The following is an 18,369-nucleotide window of genomic DNA, read 5'->3' as shown; positions in this document are numbered from 1 at the left end:
GGTTATATGGAAGGGTCATCTGCTCTCAGGTCTACCAGATGACCTTGCTTCCCATTACTTCCTTTCTTTGACCTACATGGAGGTTTATAAAACACAAGTCTTGCAGCTGTCACACAGGTCAATCCCAATTACTTATCTTTTAGGTTCATGGGGACAGTTTTGCTATGAAAGTTGTCAGAGGTTTTTTTTCGTTTCACTCTCTATGTGCAAAAACCAAACTATCAGTGTCCTCTAAGATTCAGGTTCCCTCTCCTTCTCAAAATTATGTCAACTTCAATTTTCTTGTATCAAGATCTATGATCTCCTTTCCATTAACTATACAAGAACCAATTTACTAGTGCTTTATCAGGAATTTTTGCTTGAATTTGTGTTTTTTGTTTGTCAAACACACAAAAAAAGTATCTATTTACCACAGAGTTAAAATTCAAAATTAATTCTCTTTGAAAACATTGACTCAACCTTTATTAGGTATACCTATAGATAGTACTCGGAGACGGCAATGGCACCCCACTCCAGTACTGTTGCCCGGAAAATCCCATGGGTGGAGGAGCCTGGTAGGCTGCAGTCCATGGGGTCGATAAGAGTCAGGCACGACTGAACGACTTCACTTTCACTTTTCACTTTCATGCATTGGAGAAGGAGATGGCAACCCACTCCAGTGTTCTTGCCTGGAGAATCCCAGGGACGGGGGAGTCTGGTGGGCTGCCGTCTATGGGATCGCACAGAGTCGGACACGACTGAAGTGACTTAGCATAGATAGTACTAATTTTCTACCTCTATACAACTGGGCTTGAAATGAAACGCTTACTACTGTTATACCAAGCAGTACAATTTGGCAAAAGCAAAAAAAAAAAAAAAAGATACATACAGAAAAGTAAATGTGCCATTCTTCCTTAATGTCACTGCCCAGAGAAATGTATTTTCAAATCTATTTCGATGAAGATAACATTGATTCCAAAGGCAATGACATTTAAATAGTTTTATAAGTCTGTGAAACAAGAGCTATCCCCAAAGATCCACAATATATATTCCCAAAATTCTTTTAAACAACATAAAAATAAGCATCACAGCAAACAGAATTAATACAAGTATGTATTATATTAAGTGACATAAAATCTTATTTCTAAATATATGTTTCTGTATATCAGATTAAGATATCCATGCTAAATTAAAATAGTCAGTGTTGTTGTAGCAAATATAGGGGAACATACCATTTGGTTGTTGGAAATTATGTACAAAAACTAAAACTAAGCATAGTGTTCCTAGAATTTCTTCATTCATTCATATTTATTAAGCATGTACTTTGTGTCACACACACGTATCCTCAGAATAAAATGGTTAAAGCAATAAAAAACCCTCATCCTAAGTCAGGCTTAAATTACAGATAAGGGTTGATAATAAAATGAAGTAAACAAAACATTTAGCATAAATAAATTATGTGAAGTACTATGAAGAAAAGGCAAGGCAGAGATATGGAGGAAAACTGATAACAAGGGGTATAGAAGAGGGTTGAAATTTTACTCAGGTTATATTTGTTTATAATTTTCCATTATTATGAAAAATATTTATAGGAATCATTCCTATATACATGTATTTACATGTATCATTTTTTTTTATAAAATAACACACTGGCCTATAAATTTTCAAAAACTTTTTATATAGTGTCAAACTGACATTTAGAAAAGTTGCAACAATTTACACGGTCTTTGGAGCCATATGCTAGAAAGCTCTCCCCCAAAGCAACATTAGTAAATAATTTGCTAATATTTTTTAGGAACTCTGATTTAAATTATTTTTACCTTTAATAAAGTTTAACCTATTTGGATTTAATTTTGCTATTAACTGGTAACAATGGATTTTACTCAATTACTTTTGTCAATTAATAGTATTTATTGTAAAACTCATTTTTTATATATAGTTTGTATTTTTGGTTTTCATAGGCATTGATTTTTCTATTAACTATCCTCAGAGTTGTTAATATATAGGAATGTTACTGATATTTTTAAACATATTTGTCTTATAATAAATTTTCAGTGAATTTTGCAGATAATTCTATCATTTATCAGTTGGTTCTTTAAGCTCTTTAAGGCAGATAAACATATCTGCAAAAAAATAATTTAGCCTCTTCTCACCCTAAATATAATTCTGTGCCTGATTATACTGACTGACCCAACAACAGAATGATCTTTGCTCAATCCCTGTGGACAAGGTGTGTGCGTGCTAAGGCACTCAGTCATGTCCAACTCTTTGCAACCCCATGGACTGTGGCCCTCCAGACCCCTCTGTCCCTGGGATGCTCCAGGCAAGAATGCTGGAGTGGGTTGCCATGCCCTCCTCCAGGATCTTCCCGACCCAGGAGTCAAACACTGTCTCTTATGTCTCCTGCATTGGCAGACGGGTTCTTCAACAATAGCGCCACATCTAGCCTCAAAACTAACTTGGCTGATGGAATCCTGTCCCTCTCAAGGCAAATTTTTCTAACTGTAGCTCTAACGATTAAATGTCCAAGCAAAACTCTATCTCCCTGTGTCTTCCATGCAATGTTTCTAGTATCATACATCTGTGTTAAAATATTAAATAGTTCAAGAAGCCTTAACTTGGGGTCCAAAAATAAATGTGCCTGAAGGGAATCAAAAACTTCTTAAAATTACAGTCAAAAATTTTGAGAATATATATACTTTTCTAGGCAGAGAATCCACAGATTTCATTTGATTCATAAAGTATTCTCTGAGCCTGAAATCTAAGTGTCACTAACATAAATGGTTAGTCAAGGAACCATTAATATAAACAGTAATGAAGTTCATAGGATTTGGGGGTTATTTATATTATTCAATATGTGTACAACCATAACTAGGTAATTGCTATTTTATATCTCTGCTATTTTATATATTTTAAAAATGCATCTAAATCCTGGACAATATGTTTCTAATCTTCATCCTAATTTACTTACATGATTTTCCAAGACAAATACCAAATTTTATGCTCAGAACAAAAAACTTAAAAAAAAAAAAAAAAACTATTTAAACAATTAATGACTCTTCTACAGAAAAAAGGAATACTCATTCTCCCAATAAGTATATTCATATAACCCTCGATAGTCATTTTCTCAATCTCTGCTCATGTCTCTCAAACAATCAAGATTGCACAATTTTTAACAAAATATACTCTTTTCAAAAAACAAGAAGGCTAACACATTCTACAAGGGCAGTAAGTGACATCTGCTGAAAAATGATGTAAAAAAGATTTTTTTCTTAAACTATATTTCTAAATAACCATTTTCCACAGACTATTAAATTGGACAATAAATAATAAAGTGACAGGGATTAAGAGGTGCAAACTTCCAGTTACAAAATAAATCATGAGGATATAATATACAGCATGGGAAATATAACTAATAATATTGCAATAAATTTGTATAGTGACAGATGATAACTAGACTAATCATAATGATCATTTCATAATGAATAAATATATTGACTCATTATATGGTACACCTGAAACTAACATAATATTGTATATCAATTATACTCCAAAGGAAAAAAATTGACAATTAAAAGAAAAATGAAAGAATTTAGCAAGTTATGAATCATCTTAATTGGCTCATAGATAACATTTAACAGATTTGAAATAAGACCCCAAATGGTTTATGCCATTTCCTGATGAAAATAAAGAATAATGGGAAGGAGTATACAACTCAATGCCATTAGAATTTTCCCCAAAAGCTATTTCTAAGTGTTAAACACTGTAGTATTCTATAGTAACTTAGAAGATAATACTATTATATCTAGAAAATTTTGCAGATAGAAGCTGTATTAGAAGTTCTCCAATGCTCATTCTCTCATGAGTGAATTTATTTCACAGAGCACACACAAAAACTGCCACCGCACATCGGGGTTTCTGCTGCCCAGTCTTCCCTGAAGATAAAAAGAAAGTAGAACAGCACATCCTTTACATGGCCCTCCCTTCACAGACACATCCACTGTAGGAATTTTGAAGACTGACAAGCATGTACTTAGTATTCTCCTTTCTCAAACAGTTCACACTTCTTAACTCCATTTCAATTTTACTTTCATAATAGCTAACACATAGCATTAAGAAGCAGAGGATACTACGACTAAGCACTACATATCTGTGCTTAGTCACTCAGTCGTTCCGACTCTTTGCAACCCCATGGACTATAGCCCGCCAGGCTCCTCTGTCCATGGGGATTCTCCAGGCAAGAATACTGCAGTTGGTTGCCATGCTCTCCTCCAGGAGGATCTTCCCAACCCAGGGAATGAACCCAGGTCCCCCGCATTGCAGGCAGATTCTTTACCTTCTGAGCCATTACATCTAGACACTATACAGTCATAACACAAAAATATGTATCTTCCCAACAACCCAATACTTTTTTCCTCATTTTTATAACTAAGGAAACTGAGGCCCAGATACTGAGGTGGTGGAATTCGGATTCTAACCCAAACAGGCTGGCTCCAGAATCTGTGTTCTTAACAAAACTATGTCACCTCAAAACATATCCGTAATCTTTTTTTAACAACTAAAATAGTATTAAAGGATTATAAGAAGATTATAAACTCCCTTCCTTTCACACCCACTTCCTTAATTTAAACATCCTAATTATTTCTTCTGACATTAAATTCAAAAAGACATTAAATTTCAAAAAGAAACTGATACATCAACTTTAAACCTTGCTCATTCTCAATCATTCAACTTTCTTAGAACATCCAACCTTCACCTACCTTTCTCTTTCCTTCCAGAATAATAGGACCATAATCTTTGTGTAAATCATCCTTATTTACTTTACAATGGCCAGGTAACTGTTATTCATTGCTGATCCAAGTAATGTAATTTTTTTTTTCTTTTAAATACATGGTTATCCACTGCCGTATTCTTGGCTGGAGAACCCATGGACAGAGGAGCCTGGTGGGTTACAGCCCATGGGATCGCAAAGAGTGGGACACGACTGAGCAGCTAACACTTTCTTCCTGGAGTTGATAAAGGTCTTTTGTTTATTTGCTTGTATTAAGTGACTGCTAAGTCCCTTCAGTCATGTCATACTCTTTGTGACTCTGTGAACTGTAGCCCACCTGGCTCCTCTGTCCATGAAATTCTCCAGGCAAGAATACTGGAGTGGGTTGTCATGCCCTCCTCCAGGGGATCTTCTGGATACAGGGATCAAACCCGTGTCTCTCATGTCTCCTGCACTGGCAGAGGGGTTCATATTCAACATACCCCATAAGTATTCCTATGAAACTCGTAGATACCTTGTTCCAAAGGATCTGCCTAGTAACATTGCTTTTCAAATGCTGATTACCGTTTTTCTCTCCCCTGAAAGCCTTTGTCCAGGGGCCTCTGCTTTCTGGCCCCTGTTTAGACTGGTTTCCTTCAAGACCGCTCAGTTACTCAGAACTCCTGGGACTTTCTTTCAAGGTTCTTCTCTGTCAGATTCCATATCCCATCTTTTGTTTTCATACTATTTTGATGCGATTCTTTGTTTTACTGGAACACATCATTCAGTACTTTGTAAGAAAGGATACAAAGGTGATTAACATTAGAGTTCTTGAATTCTGATTGGTTTTATTAAATCTTCCTATTATGCCAAAGCCTTTGACTGTATGGATCACAATAAACTGTGGAAAATTCTGAAAGAGATGGGAATACCAGACCACCTGACCTGCCTCTTGAGAAACCTATATGCAGGTCAGGAGGCAACAGTTAGAACTGGACATGGAACAATAGACTGGTTCCGAATAGGAAAAGAAGTACATCAAGGCTGTATATTGTCACCCTGATTATTTAACTTATATGCAGAGGACATCATGAGAAACGCTGGGCTGGAAGAAGCACAAGCTGGAATCAAGATTGCCAGGAGAAATATCAATAACCTCAGATATGCAGATGACACCACCCTTATGGCAGAAAGTGAAGAGGAACTATAAAGCCTATTTACTTTTTGAAAGTGAAAGAGGGGAGTGAAAAAGTTGGCTTAAAGCTCAACATTCAGAAAACAAAGATCATGGCATCTGGTCCCATCACTTCATGGGAAATAGATGCGGAAACAGTGGAAACAGTATCAGACTTTATTTTTGGGGGCTCCAAAATCACTGCAGATGGTGACTGCAGCCATGAAATTAAAAGACGGTTAGTCCTTGGACGGAAAGTTATGACCAACCTAGATGGCATATTGAAAAGCATAGACATTACTTTGCCAACAAAGTTCTGTCGAGCCAAGGCTATGGTTTTTCCAGTAGTCATGTATGGATGTGAGAGTCGGACTGTGAAGAAAGCTGAGCGCCGAAGAACTGATGCTTTTGAACTGTGGTGTTGAAGAAGACTCTTGAGAGTCCCTTGGACTGCAAGGAGATTCAACCAATCCATTCTAAAGGAGATCAGTCCTGGGTGTTCTTTGGAAGGACTGATGCTGAGGCTGAAACTCCAGTTCTTTGGCTACCTGATGGGAAGAGTTGAGTCACTGGAAAAGACTCTGATGCTTGGAGGGATTGGGGGCAGGAGGAGAAGGGGACGACAGAGGATGAGATGGCTGGATGGCATCATTGACTCAATGGACATGAGTCTGGTGAACTCCAGGAGTTGGTGATGGACAGGGAGGCCTGGCATGCTGTGATTCATGGGGTTGCAAAGAGTCAGACACGACTGAGAGCCTGAACTGAACTGATTATGAAGGGTTTACAATTTTTTAGAGGTCACTTTCTCTCAGAATTTTGTAGACTTTATCACACTATCAGTTAGCTTACAGTATTTTCTCACTTCTTGAGAAATACTATAAGTTTGTAACTTTCTCTTTGGAAAGTTTTAGGGTTTCACTTGTTGTTGTTGCTTTTTTTCTTTTTTTCTCTGATTCAGAGGAATTCTAAGGTGTGTGATGACCCTTGGTGGGGTCTTTTCCTTTCATGGTGCTGAGCATTCTGTGAGTTTCTCAGAAATGCTATTTCACATCCTGCCACCTGGAAAATTTTATTTAAAATGTCTCTGTTAATTCCATATGTCCATTTTCACTCTATGTTCTCATCCTGCAACTGCTTTTATAAAGTTTGATCTTATAAATTAGCCTTTATTTTTGCTTATATTTTCTATTTTTTTTCTTTTGGCCCTAATTATGAGGGGTTTGCTAGACTTTATGTGCCAACTTATTACATTCTGGCTATTCTCTTCATAGCATATTGTTCTTACTGTACAGATGAAATATCCTGCTGAAGATATGATTCTTAGAGTATTTTAAAGTAATGTTGAGTTTCCCCTTATCCCAAATGCTTCTCTGTTCTTGGGACTTTCTTTTGCTGTTTGACTTAGTTTTTCTATTTTATGATGAAGATGTTTCTCAAAAGTCTCATAATCTTTTTCTTTTAGATATTAGATGATTTAGTACCAAAATATACATACAGTCTTGTATACAAATGTAAGGCTTTCTGCAAGGTCATTAGGTAATAAATGAGAAATTTTACTGGAAGACCTTGAAGTATCTTCCATAAAGGTAGTTTCCTGTTTCCTGCCTGGGGAGAATTAACCAAGCACAACAAAGCCTTCTATATTAGGATTAAGAGTTCTGCATTCACTAAGGAGACCCTTAATTAATCCTCCTGGTTTCAGACTGGTTTTCCTGGAAATTATTTCTTAATGGGTCCCTTCATGTCCTGAACACTTCTGGGGTTCAGTGGTGAAGGATTGGGTAAGTGTTAACAAGGTAACTTCATTAGCTTTCTTTCTTTTTCCCAAAATGTTTCCAGATCCCTTGTTCTCTGCTTTCTCCTTTTTCTTCTAGTTGTCTGTGTTTCTTTGTGGTTTTTTTCATATTATTTTGGGATGGTTTCAAGAAGGACAGAGAATAAATGATTAGGTTTAACATAATGTTTTCTTGCATATGTGGAGAATTATTTATACTGGCAGCCTTGTTTCTTTGAGGTAAAAGAGCTGGAATGACAGAATCAAGATTCCAAACAGGGACTTCCCTGGTGATCCAGTGGTTAAGAGTCTACATTTTCACTTCAGCATGGGTTCTATCCTTGTTCAGGGAACTAAGAATCCACATGTCACACAGTTAAAAAAAAAAAACAAAGAAAAAGACAACATATTTGCTGAAAAATAAAGGTTATTAAAAAAAAAAAAAAAAAGATTCCAGACAGCTAAACTCCTGGCCCAGTTCTCATCATCCATCCATGTCACCAGGCTCATGGTGCTTAACCTCCTTTCAGTTTCATTTAGTCCTCTCTAAAGTGGGCAGGAAAATGCAATGGCTGGGACATGTACTTACAGGTGGTAACAGGGAAAGGATGCCAAGTATTGCTGTAGGAAAAGAAAGAGATTTCTTTAACTGAATTTATGAATGTAAAGAATAAATGCGGCACACCCTGGTTGAACTGTGCATTCATTCAGTATTTTTTTTTTAATAAACTGGGCCAGAAATTTCACTTCTAAGACAAACAGAAATGCATCTCTGCACACACACAAACACACACACACAAACTGTGCAATAGCATTCAGACCAGCAATAATTATAATGACCAAAAACTGAGGTATCCATCAACTGATGAATCAGTAAAATTTGGTGTACGTGTGTGTGTCATGTCCAACTCTTTGCAATCCCATGCACTGTAGCCCACCAGGCTCCTCTGTCCATGGGGATTCTCCATGCAAGAATACTAGAGTGAGCGGCCATTTCCTTCTCCAGGAGACTTCTTGCACTCAGGTAGATTCTTTACCATCTGAGCCACCAGGGAAATCCAAAATTTGGTATATCCATACCAGAATAAATAAAGAACTGAAATATGCTATAGCACAGATAAAACATGAAAACATTATGCTAAGTGAAAGAAACCAGTAACAAAAATTATATATTATATGATTCCATTGATATGAGATTTCCAGAATAAGAAAAAAAAAATCTATAGAGGCAGAAGGTAGATTAGTGGTTGGATAGAGCTGTGTCGGGGGAGGAAGGGAAGGAAAGAAGAGAATTGAGTGCTAATGGATACAGCATTCCTTCTTAGAGTGATAAAAATTTTCTAGAATTGATTGTGGTAATGGCTGCACAATTCTGTGAACATATTAGAAACATTCAATCATTCCCTTTAAATGAGTAAACTGTATGGTAGATAAATAATATCTCAAAAACTTGTTAAAAACTAAAGCATCTGAGAAAGCTTAGCAGGAAAAATGTCTACTACATGCATTCTTATAGCATGAGGAATATAAAATGAAATAATACTGATGAAGTGAGGGAGCTTAAATTCTAGTAGCAAAACATACATGAAGTATAAATTCTGATGAAACAAAAAGCCCAGATAGAAAAACAAAGTGGAGGGGGGAGGTGTTGAAATGTGATCACAGTGATTAAACTGAAATCCACATGAGAAGAGAAACTGTTATAATGCAGAATGACTTAAAGTGAAAAGAGAATTTCAGGCAATGGGGTTAAATGTCACATCAAAATCTGTGGCAGGAGAGAACTCAGCTGGTTCTGGGAGCTGAAAACTTACCCAGGTGGCTGAGGACAGTGAGGGAGCGAATGGTGTGTGACAAGGTTGCCCAGATAAATTGAAATTATGCAATCTTGTAGCTCGTTTGTCAAATATATTCAAGAGTAATGGGAAGCCCTCAAAGGATTTTAAGTAGTGTGATAACTTCATTAGACATAAGATAACATGGCATAAGATCATTCTTGCCACTCCAAGTACTCTGTGATGAACAGAATGGAGGACAAATTCTGACTTTCTGTCCTAAAACTGCCTGTGAATATCTAAACAAGAACATCAACAGTGCTGTATCCATGTCACTTAAAATTTTAAGAAGAGTCTTAGTTGGTAGCAGTATTACTTGATAAGATCAGTATGTACAGAATATAATGAAGACTAATGGACAAAGATGTTTGCTGCAGCACTGCTGATAATAGTGAAATACTTGAACGAAACCTGAACATACAAAATTTGTAAACAGTTGCTAACTCTGTGTATGTGTGATTAGCCTTACTTCTTTAATTAATTTTTATCGGAGTATAGTTGCTTTACAATATTGTGGTAGTTTCTGCTGTACAGCAAAATGAATCAGTCATATTTACACATAAATGCACTCTATTTTAGATTTAATTAGCCTTACTTCTTTAGAGCTGTAACATCTTGAAAATAAAAACAGGTCTATGTAAATAAGATTATTAAATTGTAAATCTGAGGCATGCATAATTTTGATACTTTGCTTTAATTTCGTTATTAAATGAAACATAATATTACCAGGAACTTAACAAATAAACTTGAAAAGGGTCATGAAATCAATTTTTATCACTCATACTTGGGTGAGGTATGTCTGATAAATGAGCATTTATCAGATGTGCTTATATACTAATGTCCCTTGAACAGTTTCTCTCTTGCTTGCTTATGTGGGCACGCGCACGCACACACATACAGAATTAACACAGGCAAGAGGTTTATTTTGCAAAAACATAGAAAACTCCAAGTGAACCAAGGAGCATCACCATTTCCCCCTGATTTTTCTCTTCTGGGAAGATAATGCTAATTTGTACATCAAGATGCCTTCACACACACACACAAATTAATTTTCAAAGTACTTAGTGTAAGTATAAATAGTTTTTTATTCTAGTGCATGCAGACTTTTTCTTCATCACCGTTAACTCTCCTCCTAAAATACATCGTGTCAGCCTAATTCATAGCTTGCTACCTCTTTACTCAAAATGATGAAATGAAAATTTGTCACAGACCCTGAACTTGTTCAATACTCTTCCTGCAGTGCTGATGGTCTACCATAATTTTGCATTATACCTATAAGAAACTCTATTTGAAAGTCTTCATCCTAAGTCCAATTTTTGTCTCCAAGTAAGGAAGTAAATGGGCTCAGCAGGTAAAGAATCCATCTGCAATGCAGGAGCTGCAGGAGACACAGGTTTAATTCCTGGGTTGGGAAGATCCCCTGGCAACACACTCCAGTATTCTTGCCTGGGAAAAAGTCCCGTCTGCAAAGGAGCCTGGCAGGCTATAGTCCAGGGGGTTGCAAAGAGTCAGAGAGGACTGAGGGACTAAGCACGAGTGAGCACAAGTGAATAATCTGTTAAACATAAGAATTACACTTGAGATGGCAAAAAAGATCACATCCAAATCACAGATTTATCTTGCTTGCCTCATACTCACTTGGGGACACAGGTTCATTGAGTGAAATAATGCAAAATTACAAATACTATTTAAATTGCTTCCTGGTGTTGGTGGTGTTTTGGTTTGTGGTTTTGATCAAGCAGACATAGTTTAAATTCTGTTAAATGAGCCTATCATAACAATGGTAAGTAATATATGGTTCCAGTGCATTTGAAATTCTTTCATTATTATTCAAGATGCAAGTTCATCAACACAAGCCCACATAATAAAATGTGAATTGGTAAAAGTGCTTCTGCCTGACTCTCAATTTACATAATAAGCCCCCAAAGTAGGTTTAAAGGCAAAGTTGCTCAGGAAAAAATGGAAAATAACTTGTAATATTTTAATAGTATAATCACTATATCTGCTAAGCCACTTCAGTCGTGTCCGACTCTGTGCGACCCCATAGACAGCAGGGATTCTCCAGGCAAAGACACTGGAGTGGGTTGCCATTTCCTTCTCCAATGCATGAAAGTGAAAAGTGAAAGTGAAAACGCTCAGTCGTGTCCGACCCTCAGCGACCCCATGAACTGCAGCCTACCAGGCTCCTCCATCCATGGGGTTTTCCAGGCAAGAGTACTGGAGTAGGGTGCCATTGCCTTCTCCGATCACTATATCTATTAAATGCAATTAAATAGTGAACTATTTAGCAAAATTTAAAGTTTTATAATTTACATGTATACTAAGAAAACATAACTGAATAAATTCATACCTCCACATTTTTTCAAATAGTTTCACTATAATTGGGCTGACCAGTTGCTAGAGCCACTATGAAGAACTTAACTGAATTTATAAGATAGAAAAAGGTTCACTCTAACAGAGGAAAAAAATAAATTCCTATGGTTAATTTTGGCTGTGTTGATACAGAAAGTAAATAAAAGGAGCATTGCTGAGGAAAATACAGTGCATTCTGCACAAAGATAACATAACAGTAGGCTAATTAGTCCTTAAACCCCAGAAGGTTGAATTGTTTTCCTGGGAGAAGCTCCTAGAAACAAGCAGTCTCTCTCGGACTAACTGTTATACAGAGGAAGCCTCCCTTCTCTAATGAACGCATCAGTGACCTCTGACATCAGCACAGTTGTGGATGTAGCCTGAAGCAGAGAGGCAAGGCCAGATATGGCAGTATCTTCAGGAAGTGACTCTGGTCTCTAGAGTCCTTGTGTACTTACCACACAATAAGGTTTTCACAGTCATTCACACTAATTGATGAAACGCAGTGGAAGAAATAATGAGTCAAGATATAAAATCTCCTCCCTTACCAGAGGCAAGATGTTTCCTGGCAGTATATATGGAATGGGAGCGTTATTTTTTTAAAAAGGGACTTATGTAAGCATGATCCAACAAAATAATGTCAGAATTCTTGAACTGACAAATAATCTGTTGATAAATTCTTCTAAGGCAAATTACTCACGTAATAGCGACCATCCACAAGTCCCCTAGCTATTCTTTCAATGCATTTGAATGATTATATCATAAATGGACTGGCTATGAAATTACAATGCTTGCCCAGTACCACTTTTTTATTAAGTGAATGAAAAGTAAAGTTTTAGCTAATAAATATACAATCACTGTTAGTAACCTCAAAATCATGTTTAACCTTCAAATTATTTGTTTGTATGCGCTATTCACATGAAACTCAAGAAGACAGAAACCGAGTCCTCACTACACAAAAAATCAGTGTGATTTTATTTTTTAACCATGTTTTCCCTAATTTGGGTGAAGTTAGGGTGATTCTATACCATGGTATAAACAAAAACATACTTTTTTTTTTAACTGAATTCTCTAGCTCCCACCCAGTTATTTCCAACAGTATTGATGGTATTTGAGTCCTCTTTAGTCCCTGAAGATTTCTAACATCATCCTCCCCTGAGAAGAAAGGGAAATACAGTGCCTCTGCCCTACTTACACCGGAGGCAGAGAAAACTACTCGCCAGACACAGCAACAGCACTCCTGGGCCTAGGCGGGTGAGAGCGCTTGGAGGAGCTGGCTCTCCAGAGTCTCAATGGGAGCACAGCCCCGCAGCCTGAGGGAAGAAGGGAACCTGCCCTGGAAATCAATCATCCTGGGAAGGGACTAGATCACCAGCTGCAGTGTCAAAGTCCTGACATGCCCTGGAGTGCGGGCTCATGCTACACTCAGCAGTGTGGGACCAAAGAACTGACTGACCAAACTTCCCTGGATCTGTGAAGGCTTAGAACTGTGAAGCGGGTTAAAAGAAAAACCAAAAAAAACTGGGTATCTTTAATTTCTGGTATCTCCCCATTCTCCATGGAAAGGTATTCATAACTCTCACTTTCTCAGTCACTAAATGACTATTAACTTAACTTTGGCATTGTAGGAAACATAGCAAAGCACTTCCTCTAAAGTGTCTTCATCAGGAAAGGGTCTGAGGTGAACAGCTCATGACTGTAACATTTCTGTATTTTGCTGATTCTTCCCACACTGCTTTTCCTTTAGAAAAAGAAAAATGCTAACAGAATTATGCTTTCCATTTTTGTTTTTTCTTCATTATATTATCCTGACATGTTACAGATTTTTAAGAAACTTTATACTGGAGGTAAAATGATATAAAGACATCAATAAAATAATTATGACTTAAAATATGCAAGCAAGTATTTACATTTCTTCCTTAGTTTCGTTGTTTTATTGATAAGACCAGCATATATAGTAATTGTGAGTTTTAAAATCTATTTTTTTCAGATTCCTTCCAGTTAAAAATCCAAATTATAATATTTACCTCTACCATTTTCTTTTTCCAGTTATGCAAGGGAAAATCAAATGTTCCAAACTGTTCCACAGCAGTTTGTTTAGAGTATTAACTCACTTTTTAATCATCTCTCATTTCTTTCAAATGCATGATAAAGTCGAACTATCATCTGATTTCCATTTCTTACTCCTGTTTAGTAACAAATTTATTTTGCTTGTTTTAAAGAGATACCCTGTCTCATACGACTTACTTAGGAAAATGTGGAGAATCTTTAATTTCATGAATTTCATTCATTCAAAAGATTCTGGCACACTATACCAATTCCTGAAAGGCGGCCCTATGTTTTTTATCTAATAAATGATGAAAGTTTAATTATATGCCACCATTTTGAAAAAGTGTAGTCTATTTTCACACTGCTTGAGAAATAAAAGTATCATAATTAACCATTTAACTGAGTTCAAAATTAAACAAACAGAACATAGCATTTTATGTGCAAGTAGATATTGAACTACATATATTTCTGGAAAGACCATGCTTAGTTTTGTTATTAAGACTAAAGGCAGTTTCTGTAACATTCTTTCATGAAGAAATAACAATATGGGTTGAAATATATTTCCACTTAAGACTGAGGTAGAAACAGTATTCTACATCTGATTTCAACTTAAAATTCTAAAGAATATGACAATGTTATATACCTTAGAATAAGGTCATTCATAGTTTGCTTCTATAAGTATTAGCCTACTGAAGGACATATGTTTGATTATTTAGTAGATTATTTTAATATGAACATTTTTTCAATCAAACTCTTAATTTTCCATACACTATAAATGTTGTTATGTTTTATAAGCCCTCCTTTGGAATTTGTTATGTGTTTTTCCATATAAGAACCTTAACATTCTACACTTCCTAAAGTACATTCATCCTATGCATAAATAACATGGTTACTTATTTCTGAGAATATATGTATTTTTACGTATATCTCAGAGAAGGTGAAGACGGTTTTTCCACGGCTTTGTGCGGCAGAAGTATGGGTTTTCCACTAAATGTTATTCAGAACTCTGGACAGCTCCCATCAAGGCGTGGAGTTGAAGCCAACTGTCCCTTAGTTTCTACAAGCAACTCAAAGTAATGCTGCTTTTTATTGCTGTATTTGTTTGCTGTTTAACAGCCGCCTATTAAAATTGCTTAGTTTGCACCACATTCTTTTTCTTCTTTTTCTTTTCCGAACGATTTCAGCAGTAAATGGATACATATATACATATCTACATACATAAATGCCACTCTTGGCTTTTGCTTACTGGGTTTTGTTGTTTAATTAAAAGCTCAGCCTTCCTCAGGCAATAATATAACGTGACCGCAGGGTGTTCATACACTAATAAGAGGATCTACTTCACGACCTTCATTTGATAATCTCTAAACACGCTTATAACCCAATGAAAACTTGGGCGACAAATAAGATCAGGAAATGTCTTAACGTTAATTCACCGAAGCAGAGTTTCCCTGACAGCTCTCCTGCCCTTGTTCCCCGAGTTGGGAAATGGGAAAGAGATTTTTGAAATAGACTAGTAGCCAAGGTCAAGAAAGGGTGCCCCTCTGTTTCAGGAAGGGGGCTCTGAAAACGCCCCCTGTCTCCTTTTCGGGAACTCGAGGCTTCCTGTCAGGCTCCTGCCCCACCAGGCAGCGCAGCTCCACTGAAATCTCAAGTCAGAGGCAATCCAAGCGCAAATTACCCTTCCTCCGCCTGCCAGCCACTATCCTGAAGAAAGGCACTGAGGATCCCCAGTGCCTATAAGCGGATGAGAAACAGATTAACACCCTCTATGGGCGAGAGAGGCTGGACCGGCCAGGACCCGTGAGTCACTGTCTCGGGTCGCCTCATCCTCTCCCCAAACTCAGGAGCGCCTTTTGCCCCTCTGGGAGGGACCCACTTCTTGGGGGAACAGCGCGAGGGAAGGTGGCACCCCCAACGACTTTCTGGCCACTTTCTTACACTCTCATCTCTCCGAAGTGAAAGTTTCCCTGCACAACTTAGCATCCTCCCATCCGGGGGTCACCGTGGCCTTCTTCCCCGATCTGGCCCCAAAGTTCCCGAGGCAAAGGAGGAGAAGCTTCCCCGGGGTTCCCCGGGCAACAGGAACTCATCAGTCAACCCCCTCCTGGGTGGAAACTAGTTGTAGAAGAGTCGAGCCTGCCGCCCGGGTAGAAGCCACGGCGGCTCCTCCCGCGGCCGGCCGGGCGCCCCCTCCCCGCCATCCCCGGGGCGACCCCTCCCAGGAGCCGGGAGCGCGAAGGAGGGCGCGCCCGGAAGGGAGGGTGGGGCGGCCAGCGCGAGTCCTCACCTGAAATCACTGTAAGGGTGGATAATCCAGAAGCCTGCAGTTTTAACCCTTTCCTGCTCCTTCTCCACCGCCTTCTGGCTCCCGAACATGCGGAGGGAGAATTTGTTGACCCCGGGCTGCAGCATGGAGGTGAACTGCCGCTGCATGAAGCCGTACTGCCGCCGGGGCCCCTCGGCGTCCTCGAAGCCCCCGGCCGATTCCTCGCCGCCGCCGCCGCCGCCGTCCACCTTGAAGCACACGGAGTTGCCGTGCTCCTTCGCGCCGGTCCCGCCGCCCCCCGGCGGGGTGCCCAGGCGCTTCTCGGCCGCGGCCGGCCCCGCGCCCGTCGCGGGCGCCTTGGTGGGGAAGACGCTGTTGCCATCGTCCCGGCTGTTGGACGAGGAGTTGGGCTTGCCGCCTCCTTCCATGCCCGGGGGACGCGGCCGGCGACGGCGCGGGCTCCAGACTCGCCGGCCGCCCGGCGCCGGGGACACGAGGCGGAGGGGGCAGGGGCCCGATCCGGCGGCCGCCGAGCCCGGCTGCCCGTCGCGGCGGCGGCGGCGGCGGCGGCGGCTTCTGCTTCCCGCCCGCGCCGCTTCTCGCTGCGCGCCTCGCTCCCGCCGCCGCCGCTGCCCTCAGTGGCTGCGCTCCGGGCTCCGGCGCGGCTGGTGCTCAGGCTGAGGCTGCCCGAGCGAGGCGAGGCTCGGCTCAGCCCTCGCGCGCCAGCGCCTCCGCTTGGCTGCCCTCTGCTGGCCGGAGAGGGACTCTACCCGCCCGCACGCGACACGCTGTCTCTCCACTCTCGCTCCACTTCTGCCCAGCGTGACATTGAACTCGGGAGCTCTCGCAGACATTCATTTGTACATGTTATGAGAGACTCGGTGTATGTCCGCACCAAAAGGAGGAGGGAGGCAAAGAGAAAGTGAGAGGAAGACTGAGCCAGCGGATATATTCATCCGAAAGAGACAAACATCCTTGAACTCCTTGAGACCTTGTCACATTGAACTCCTATTTGAATGATGTTACAGATCAGGAAAGGGGGAGAGTGTGGCTCTGGATGCAGAAAATTCAGCGTACAGCTAGGTGTGCATTAGAAAGTAACGGCTGATATTAATTTCATGAGTACAGGGAATTGTACATGTATGTGTATGTGTGTGTGTTTGTGTGTGTGTAGTTGAAGGAGAGAGGCAGACAGGGAAAGAGACTCGATTCTTTGTAACCTAACCCAGGGTAATCAGTTGGGGCTTTGCAGATGAAGCTCTGCACCTAGGGACAGACAGCTGACCTCCTTACACTTATCCTTGATTTTTCTCTGGAGCTTCGTATGCATAAGATGGGATTTCTTCCTTCCCAAGGCCACTCACATCAATTCGCTGATCTTCCAGCAGCCAATACTGAGAGAAAAGTGTGTTAGGGAAACCTCACCAGAGCTGACCTAACTTTTCAAGTTATATAATCAATAGAACATACTAAGAGGCTTGCGTGTTGGTCAGTGTTCAATGATGCCTCACCAGAAAGCCAAGATGCCTTGGAATCTAGATAGAATGTAATGACCCTTTCAGATGGGGAAAGTATTCTCAAGTGAAACTTACAGCTTGCTGCTGATGCTGAAGAAAGCATTCTGAGATTCCTCGTATTCCCTTGGTGTCTTCCAAACCCACTGGATTAGCTGAAGGATGCAAGATGTGCTGCCAAACTCAACAGTCACTCAGCAGGGCAGCCCCAAAGTCTGAAGAGCTTTAGGACTCCCAAATGTCCCAAAACATCTGTTCCAGTTACACGCATTGCCTCCCTGCCAGCAGCCTCAGTAAAGGAATCCCTGCCCTGCCAGGAGTCCCTGATCTCATGGGTCCTGTTGGCGACAGCCACTTTTCAGAATGAGAGGAGTGGGCATCTCAGGGAGGAAATCTACAACAAGCTGCCAACCAGTGACTTAGCATGAAAAATGATTGGGGCCAGTTAAAGTGTTTTCCTGGAAACAAACAAAAAAAAACTGAACAGGGAGGAAGCCGATTGAGAATAGGAGAGGCAGGGATAAAGACAGAGGAAAGCAACTAGAAGCCCTCATGCAGGGTTAACAGAGGCTGAAAAAGGAAGCAGAGAACAGAAGGGAAAAGAAGAGAGAAGCAGAAATGAGACTCCCTTAGGCCTAGCTGTGCTCTAATTCTGTACAAGTCCCCTTTCCAT

General features: G+C 39.8%; 1 protein-coding gene across 1 annotated transcript in view; it reads right to left on the bottom strand.

Moving 5' to 3' along the window:
- The window catches only part of HCN1 (hyperpolarization activated cyclic nucleotide gated potassium channel 1), a 450,978-nt gene extending 434,368 nt beyond the window's left edge, over positions 1 to 16,610 (bottom strand). Inside the window, exon 1 of the mRNA NM_001206580.2 lies at positions 16,204 to 16,610. Within this exon, the coding sequence (NP_001193509.1) occupies positions 16,204 to 16,610 (407 nt within the window). The remainder of the gene's footprint in view (positions 1 to 16,203) is intronic.
- Between the last annotated feature and the right edge of the window lie 1,759 nt (positions 16,611 to 18,369).

Source organism: Bos taurus, chromosome 20 (genome assembly GCF_002263795.3).
Source record: "Bos taurus isolate L1 Dominette 01449 registration number 42190680 breed Hereford chromosome 20, ARS-UCD2.0, whole genome shotgun sequence".
Taxonomy (NCBI): domain Eukaryota; kingdom Metazoa; phylum Chordata; class Mammalia; order Artiodactyla; family Bovidae; genus Bos; species Bos taurus.
The sequence above is the reverse complement of the archived record's forward strand: the minus strand, read 5'-3'. Positions and strand labels throughout refer to the sequence as shown.